We start from the raw sequence: 10029 nt of genomic DNA on the forward strand, positions 1-10029 counted from the left end.
CGCAGTGCACACATCTATGATTTCCGTAATGAATGATTTTGGGATAAACTATGATAAATGATTTACTTAACTATGATTGGGAATGTCTAAATTAAATGGTAACAATGTTATAGTTATATTAAAAATAAATTTTTTACCATTGATTTTTGGGTCATTACAAAAACCGTACTTTAAACCTGGGACCCGGATCGGTTCTACATATTCCGGTTCTAACGGTTCCAGTTCGATTCCGGTTTTCCGATTCAAAATCTCATCCCTAAGTAAAATGATCATAAGACGGGGATAACACTTAGATGACAATTTTTCTTCATCAATGGAAAATTGAAGCTCTCATGGTGTTTCCTTGAACATCTAGTATGTACTTCTTCCATAAATCCTCATTTTCATTAACTTGGGTTTGAAATGATGAAGCCAAAAATCCAAAATCCATGATTCTTATAAATTAATTCAATCAAGCCAAATCCAGTTTCAAGCTTTTGAAACTCCTAAATGCATTTGAGATTTATTGTGGTTTAATGACATGTTAATCCAAATTGTGCTTAAGTTTAATGATGGGGATACCGCGAACCATTAAATAAATGGTGAATCAATCAACCATACACAACTACTTGATCCTCAATATAAAATTATTCTTATATTGATGTGTTAGTTAGCCATACAAACTCTATCATTAAAATAATTTTACGAGCGACTCATCATTTTAAATTATATTCTCGTAAATAACGTGACAGTTAACAACATACGCTCCATCATAAGAATATAACTAAAATGTGTGTTTTCATGGGTAGCACAAGACTCAGTTTATATATAAAACGAGAAATTATTCCAATTAACATGGTTGATTTCATAAACAAAAGTTGATATGAAACATTTGAAATAAAGATTAAAATAAAAAAAATTCCAATTTCTGAGTAAACATGGTAAAAACCACGTTATACAGGGACCATTTTTATAATTTACTAGTTATTCTAAGTGTGTTTTATATAAATGTAAGAATGCGGGGGGTATTTTAAGTCTTGTTGAGAAAGACAAGGGGTTGTATTGTTAGAAGAGAAATGAAAACCGATCACGTGTTGGCAAGCATAAGAAAGAATCGACAGGGGCCGCGTTCAACGCTCTCACTTTCTCTCTCTCTTTCGTGTAAGATTAAGTCGTGTCGCCGAAAGGTAAAACCCCACCCAACACCCACAAACTCAGCCCCAGTCGGCGGACCATTTATCATCCTTCTCTCGGGGTTTCGTCTTAATCTCAACAACGTCGGTCAACTCAACATCATTCCAACAAGAATCTAGGGTTTGTTGACTTGTTTGGCGGTGATTGTGGTTGTTGTGTTTGTGATGATGATGATGAACTGACTTCTAATTTGGATCAATTTTGTACCTTTTTGAAATGATGGAGGGTCAAAATTTGGTAGCCGATAGTCAAATTTCCGATAGGGTTCAACCGATTGGCGATGGTTCAAAGGTGGTCGGTGGTATGGCGGATGTTATTGAGGGCGTCTCCGGTGGAGGAGCAAAGGTGGAGTTAGGTAGCGGCGGAGGGGGAGGGGCAGTGTCGAAGAAGAAGCGAGGGCGGCCGCCTAAGGGTATGGTGAAACCGCCTCCTGCTAAGAAGAATAAAGAAGTGGAGGAGGAAGAAGATGTTTGCTTTATTTGCTTCGATGGTGGGAGTCTCGTGCTTTGCGATCGCAGGTTTGGATTGATTTTTTGCGCTTTTCTTGAGGATAATTGTTGCTTTATTATGTGTAATTGATTTGAGGGTGATGGATTTAGCTCAATTGCATGCGATTATCAGTCTCATTTAAGGAAATGAGTTTTATCTGTTGTTGTTGATTTACACGTTTTTGCTTTGTTTGGTGTAGGGGTTGTCCGAAGGCATATCATCCAGCTTGTATCAAACGGGATGAAGCATTTTTCGAGTCTGCAGCTAAATGGAATTGTGGTATGTTCTCTTTGTGATGTTTTTATTGTTCTCTTAATAATTTTCTTAGCTTACTTCATGAAAATGGTGATGTCTTCTATACAAGAAACTATATATGTAACTTACATAAACGAAGAAGTTTGATCAGCTATATTCTTCCCTTATGAAGCTAGGTTTTTGTTCTTAGGAAACTTTAGTAAGAAATGCAGGCCAAGTTTTCAAATTTAGGGATCATGGTGAAACTTAGAGCAGACACTTAGTAACTTTAAGATATTTGAACCCTTGAAACTGAGCACATAAAGATAATGTATGAAAGGTTCAAGGTTTTGTTTCCCTATAAAGAATTACTGATCATGCTTCCAAATTTAGTTTGCATGTGGAAAGACTAGACACTTTATAAGTCGTGCTCATACATTTAGGCTTTTGTAGCCCAAGCAGTTGAAAATAATCATGAAAAGATCTTTGAACTCAGTATGGTAATGATTTGAGTTATTAATTTTTCACTACAGAGCAAAATCTTGTATATACTCCTTTTTTATATTACTGTAGACTTTTAGATTTTGCAATCAATCGTTCAACAAGGGTCACATTTGAGCTTTGCATTTTCCTCCATTTTGTATATTGTTTACCTGGTTTCATTGCATGGTTCTTTGAGTGTTGCAGCCTGTTTTCATATCCCATTTTCATTTTCATTTTCATTTTCTGTGTCAACTTAACTTTACTAGGAATGCAAGCATGAGTTTGTATGTATAGGTCACCCCAAAGTTGGCTGAAAGTTCTGATGTAGAAGTTGCTTATTACTAGTTACAACCTTTGTATTATGGCATATCATTTCATATGTGGCTTTTGACAAACATGGGATAAAATACATGCCCACAATGGTGCAAAGTGGGGGAGGGGGGGGGGGAGCATATATATGCAATAAAACACAAAGCATGTATAAAGGCAATAAAGCATGAACTAATCAATAAGACTCAAAGAGAAAAGAGCAAAATCTAATGCATCGAGTATTATAATTAAAGAGTATTATAATTAAAGAATAATAATAATATAAGTGGTCACTTTAAAGGGATGTGGAGAGGCTGCTTAGATAAGTTAATTATTTGGTAATGAAGGTCAAGTGGGAAAGTTAGATGATTCTTTTTTCAACATAATAAAAAACTCTTTATGCAACGATATGCAGGGTTGTATTATATGATTATATCATATGTCCTAATATTATTCCTATTGGAGTTTCCCTAAAGTGGTATCTTAGCATGGCTTTTTTAGGTTATCCAACATCATTTTCTCATAAATTTACAATCTACTAACTAGTTAAATGAAAGGCTTATCTGTTGATATCTTTGTACTGAAATATCCTCCTTTAAAATAACTATGGAAAAAACACAGACAAGTATTATATGATTCAAATAACCTGTAATATGTAATCTCTGTAAAATCTTGCATTGTAAATAATATTATGTATCAAAACCAGATGAGCACTTTAATATTTAACTGATTATTGTTAATTCGTTACTGAATATGGTCTGTTTATTACTCTATCACGTAATTCAAATGGGTAGAGATATTAACTGTAAGTAATACTAGATATCGCTTCCAAATTTTACTAATTATATTATCTACTATTTATATGAATTCCAGGCTGGCATATATGCAGTATATGTGAGAAGACAGCTCATCATATGTGCTACACTTGTACATATTCATTGTGCAGAAGTTGCATTCGGAAATCTGATTATGTTTGTGTTAGAGGTGATAAAGGCTTCTGCACTATTTGCATGAAAACAATCATGTTGATTGAAAATAATGGTCAAGGAGAAGATGGAAAGGTATACAAAATCAAAACCATAATTTTTTATATTTAATAATTTCTCTCTTAGGTTACATAATCAAGATTTTTCTACATCTTTCACATGTTTAGATCATGTCTTTAAATTAAGATTTCCGTGTTTACGCGTCATCCAAAAAAGTGATATGTGAATGTTTTAACTTTATTTATTTCCACTTTACTAGATTAACATTTTTAGTTACAAGTGGAAAACTATGATTTCAACATTAATCACATGTTGCTATTTTCGTGACATTCTTTAAATGTTTACTTTTTCTTTTTTTCTTTTCTCTTACATATTATTATCTGTAAGCTGTTCAGGTTCAAGCAGATTTTGATGATAAACTTAGTTGGGAGTATCTTTTTAAGGTATATTGGGTTTACTTAAAAGGGAAATTATCATTAACTTTAGAAGAACTCACTCAAGCTAAAAACCCATGGAAAATATCCACTACAATTTCTACAACACCTTCACCTCTTCCATCAACCACCATTACACCACCACCCCCATTACTCCCACCACCACCACCACCACCAACTGCAGCAGCAGTAGCACCACCACCACCACCACCAACAACAACAACAACAACACCACCAACAACAACACCACCACCACCACCACCAACAACAACAACATCATTTGATAAACATGAAGAAAACGAATCAAAAAGAAGAAAAATAGAAGATCATATTCATATCAATACAACACCACCCCATAAAGAACCTGTAATTACAGAAAAACCATTGATCAAGAAGGATGAATTAGGGTCAAAAGATTGGGCAACAAAAGAGCTGTTGGATTTTGTTTCACACATGAAAAACGGGAACACATCTGTATTATCCCGAATTGATGTCCAATCACTTTTAATGGAATATATAAAGAGAAATAATCTTCGTGACCCAAAAAAGAAAAACCAAATCATATGCGATTCAAGGCTAAAAAATCTTTTTGGGAAACCAAGAGTTGGACACATTGAAATGTTGACACATTTGGAGTACCATTTTTTCATTGAAGAGGATTTATGTAAGACCACAGTCAACAATTCGGTCAACACCACTGCAGTATTAGATGATCCTGATTGGACCAATGAGAATGTGGTTGTGGTTAAAGAGAAGAAACGTAGGAGAAGAAGTAAAGGGGTAGAAATGGAACGTGGATCACAGAACAAATTGGATGAATTTGGTGCAATTGATGTTCATAATATGAATTTGATATACCTAAGAAGGGATTTAATGGTGAAGCTTCTAGAAGATAGTGGAAGTTTCCATGGGAAGGTGGTGGGGTCCATTGTGAGGATAATAGTATCGGGTAGTGATCAGAAGAATGATATGTACAGGCTTGTGAAAGTTGTAGGTAATGTTTTTATTTCAGTTTTTTGGATTGTTTAAGGTTTTTATTTTATTTGCTAAAAGTTTATAATGTGGTTTTTAGGTACAAGTAAGGCGGATGTAATGTATAAGATTGATGGAAAGTTAACAGATTTTATGCTTGAAGTATTGAATTTAGACAAGAAGGAGACTATATCTATTGATACAATTTCAGATCAAGAATTTTCTGAGGTAATTAATTAGGGTTTTTAGAAAGTAGAAACTACTACATGTATTTTTATTTATTTCCCTTAAAACTAAATTATAAAATTCAGCCATTTTCGCCTATTAGTAAACCTCTGATTGCTTAAAAGGACATGTGTATTATTGTCAAGTAGTATGTCTTTTATGTTCATCTGTGTTATTATGATATAATATAATTCAATAATTGGGATTCTTAATTTTCCCTTAATGGAAACTGTTATACCTTTTTATAGTCATATAAGCTTCTGCAATTATAAACTCATTGTAGGTGTACTGTTGTTGCTGCATTGAATTTAGAGTAAATTACAATTTGGTCCCTGAATATAGCTGAAATTTTCAATTTTGGTCCCAAAATTTGTTCTTACAGTTTTGGTCCCAAAATAGTCATTTTACTTAAAATCGACTTTTTTGCGACCAAAATTGTAAAGTTCAGCTATACTCAGGAACCAAAAATGTAATTTACTTTAGAATTTATTTATCTGCTATTTTTAAACTAATATTAATATTTCATGCTATTTTTAGGAAGAATGTAGACGCCTGCAACAAAGTATAAGATGTGGGCTTGTAAAACACTTTACTGTAGTAAGTCTCCTTATCTATCACATCTTTATATTTATTGCTCCTTTTTTCTATGTGCTTTTCTAATATCAATTTTATTTATTGATTTTTTTTTGTGCTTCAGGGTGAAATACAAGAAAAGGCAATCGCCCTACAGTCAGTCAGACTAGATGATGTGAGTTATTTGGCTTTATGATTTCATAGCACATGAACATGAGCTTTTCATAAATCACTTAAATTTATCTTTCCAGTGAATTACAAATATGGTCCTCGTGCTTTCTGATTATTTCCATGTTTAACAAAAATTGAAACTTTTTTAACTTTTGGTCCTCTTTTCAAGGTTTCATATTGATTTTACTCTCTGGAACCTTGAAATAAGGACCAAAAGTAGAAAATGTTTCCATTAAGGACTAAACACGGTAAAAATAAAAAAACACAGGGACTATTCTTGTAATTTAGTTTTGTTTTTCTTATTTGACGTTTCGTAACTACGAGCTTAATTGGTTAAAGCATTTAATCTGGACAACTATACATAGTTGTTTCTTTTTTTAATCCCTTGATAAAATATTAATAAATATTTTGCTTAAATTAATTATTTTCCTCTTTTTTTAATGCAATTCAGTGGATGGAAAAGGAGATATTGCGGCTCAATCATCTTCGTGATGTAGCAAATGAAAAAGGGCATAGGAAGGGATATCCTTTGGCAACATTATTTTTTTTTATATTTTCATTTTCTTTCATAATCAATAACTTTAAAATTAAAATAATTTTTAAATTTTGTATTTTCTTGACCAATTCCCACATATAGAGAATGTGTAGAAAAACTCCAACTTCTAAAGACTCTAGATGAACGAGAACACAGACTACAAGAAATCCCAGAAGTCCATTCAGATCCAAAAATGAATCCAGATTATGAATCAGATGACACTGAAGAGTATTTCAACAAAGAACATGGTAATCTTCACTTATATATATTTTAGAGTCAATTACAATTTTGGTCCCCCGAGTTTAGCTGACTTTTAGAAAATTACAAAATTGCTCCTTGTGGTATACTGGTTTTACAGTTTTGGACCAAAATTGCAATCCAATTCCTTTAGGGACCAAAATTGTAAATTACGATTTATTATAATATTTATACCGAGTGTTGTGATTAAACTTTATAGGAGATGATATGGAGTCAAAGTATTGTGGGGTGAAGAGTTCAAGATCTCCTAAAAAAAGAGCAGGAAGTTCCAATGATGCAAATGGGCGAACAAAGAAAAACGAGCAATTAAAAAACTTAAATGTTTCAAATGATGAAGAGGGAGGAAATACAAAAGAAGGAAATACCAAAGATACCCCTGGCCTTGGTAAAACAGAACATGAGATTGAGTGTAATGGTTCAACCATCACTAAATTAAGCTCATCAGTATCCAATAGTGTTCAAGAAACAACAACAATACCTTCTTCATCTGTTCCCATTAAGAACAATGCATTTTGTCTTAATGAGACATTGTGGCATTACCTCGATCCAAATGGAAAAGTCCAAGGCCCGTTTTCTATAATCCAGCTTCAAAAATGGAGTACAACCGGTTACTTTCCTGTTGACATGAGGGTGTGGGCAAATCACGAGGATAAATCCGTCCTTTTGAATGATTTGTTAAAAGAACAGTTTGAAAACCATGATCATGAGAATGGGAATGGGAATGAGATTCCTGGGGATAAAGATTGTAATCAAACCGTGGCTAGTGAGATTCCGACTCCAATTCCGATTCCGGTTCCGTCTCCGTCGTCTGATGTTTCCGTGATTCCTTCTTCTGCTCCGGTTTCTGTCAATCATGAGAAGTTTTCTGATGGGTCGTCTGGCCATGGCCAGAATTGGAATGGGAATAATAACTTGAAGTTTAACATGATGGGTGTTGTGTCTTTGACCATGTCTAATGAGTCAACCGGAAACCTCAATTCCGGTGATGCGCCGAGGGAAACGGAAACGGAAACGGAACAAGTTCCTACGGACTCTAAAGATCCGGAAACGGCTGTATTTGAAGTGCCTGATCCGATTCCAGAGGAGGTGATTGATGAAGAGAAAAAGATAGAATCGGCACCGGAATCAAAGATTCCGATTCCGGATTCAGGAAATCCGCCGAGCTGGAGTAGTGCTTCGAGTCTGGTAGTCGGTGGAGCAAAACTTGCGGCGGAAACCGATGGGTGGGGGGTCAAACGGGAGGAATGGGAATCGATGAAGCCGGTGGAGGTGGCGGGAGATCATGTTGCTACTCCGACTTCCAACATTGACCAAAACATTGATCAAAATATTGACCAAAATGCCCATCCGTCACAGCCAGGTAATGATCTGCCAGCGTGGCATGGAATGGCGGAAATGATTGAATTCAGCACTTTAGCGGAGGAATCCGTTTCCGATCTTTTGGCGGAAGTTGATGCGATGGAATCACAATACGGATTACCATCACCTACTTCTAGAAGGAATAGTTTTGTTGATGATTTATTTAACGGGTCATTTGACGAATTTAGCCCTACCCCTGATCAAGGTACAAGAAGTGATGGGTTTAGTTCTAGTGGAGATATTCAATTACCATGTCATTCCACCACCCCAGATGAACATCAACATCAACATCAACATCAACATCTAGTCGGATTTGATTTCATGAAAATGGTACAAAATCCCTTTATTGCCCCTCAGAGAAGTAGTAATCCAGGGAATATGGGTTTTAAGTGGCCGGAATCAGAGGGAGGAATGATTGACATAAACAGATCGGCTAAAGCTGAAGGCGATGACGTGGACATCGAAACAAAAATCAACGTGGGAAACGGGAATTACATTCCGTCCGTTGCCCCGGTTCACTCCGGAATCAGCTATGGCGGCGGCATTGCACACCAGTCGGAATTCAAATCCGGCGAGCTTATGCAAGCACCAAAGACGGGTGGTGCAAGAATGGTGACAAAAGCTTTTCCAGTGAGAGAGGAGGAGGAAGGCGAGTTTATCCAGCCGGAAGCACCACAGCCGCCACTTCTGCCGCCACCGTTGACTTTAGGGTTGGACCCGTTTGACCCACGAGAGCTGGATTCAGATAAATATAGTCATTCAGGAAGACAAGGGAATCGGAGCGGGAACATAGAATGGGAACAGAGCCAGAACCAGCGGAGATACGGCGGTGGTGCTGGCGGCAGTGGTGGTGGAGAGAGATATAACAGTAGTGGTAGGGATCATCATGATGAGGATACAGGGTATAGCAGGAGCAGTAGGAGTTCATGGAACAAGCAGTCTATATTGGGTAGTGGTGGTGGTAGCGGTGGTGGTGGCGGAGGCAGTGGGGGTGGTGGTGGTGGGTATTCGAGGCCGCAATCGAAAGGGCAGAGAGTATGTAGATTTTATGAGAGTGGGAGGTGTAAGAAGGGGGCTTCATGCAAGTATCTGCACCCATGAGGGTGGGTGGTTTGACTGGTTTCCGGCGGGTTGTTTGACCTTTTTTTTGTAAAATCAATTATATTATATTATATATTATTATATATATAAGGCGTGTTAATGTCAGGTGGGATATGTGTAGTTTTAACGTAACTGGCCTCTTGATTAAACTAAGTCCTTGGGTGGATCATAATGATCTCAAATTCTCATACAATTGTCTTTTGTTTTCATCGATTCAATTGAATTTATCAAGCAAATCACCAAGTTTTATATTTACTTTAGCGATTAATAATATTATATTAAAATGGTTTGGTTATTTGATTGTATTTCTCTTGCTGTCTTTTTGATCAAGAAACCTTGAGGAAAAACTGTTACTGAATTGCCATTGAATAAATTGTTACAATTTTGTTATGAAATGCTGAAGCCTATAAAGGAATCTAGAAGAAATTTTTAGTAGAAAGATAGAAACAAGAATGAACTACGACTAATTTGTCGAGTATTTATTGAAGGTGTAAAAAAGATGAGAATACGTAGAAGACAAACAGAAAATAAAGAAAATATTTATAGTATTTTATGTTCCAGTTAGGGTGAAAATATAACATTCTCAGAATATTTAAATTAAGGGTTAATATAATAAAATAACAACCAATAGTAGCATTAAATTTGATGTTTAGTTCATTCATATTTTCATTGCACTCAATAAACTAATAGACAATTTTTTGGGCACCAACCGGTATAGTGATAATAA

The 10029-nt window shown here is 35.6% G+C and overlaps 1 protein-coding gene across 1 annotated transcript; it reads left to right on the forward strand.

The window, feature by feature from the left end:
- The first annotated feature begins 1103 nt into the window (after positions 1-1103).
- On the forward strand, positions 1104-9553 carry LOC145036854 (uncharacterized). The gene is made up of 10 exons (XM_078985349.1): positions 1104-1691; positions 1862-1941; positions 3562-3749; positions 4070-5102; positions 5181-5308; positions 5843-5902; positions 6003-6053; positions 6501-6571; positions 6681-6832; positions 7042-9553. Exons 1-10 carry the CDS (start codon positions 1390-1392, stop codon positions 9300-9302), a joined length of 4326 nt encoding a protein of 1441 aa, XP_078841475.1. The 5' UTR covers positions 1104-1389; the 3' UTR covers positions 9303-9553.
- Positions 9554-10029: the final 476 nt, after the last annotated feature.

The sequence above is a fragment of the Lactuca saligna genome, chromosome 3 (assembly GCF_052625555.1).
Source record: "Lactuca saligna cultivar CGN05327 chromosome 3, ASM5262555v1, whole genome shotgun sequence".
NCBI classification, from domain to species: Eukaryota; Viridiplantae; Streptophyta; class Magnoliopsida; order Asterales; family Asteraceae; genus Lactuca; species Lactuca saligna.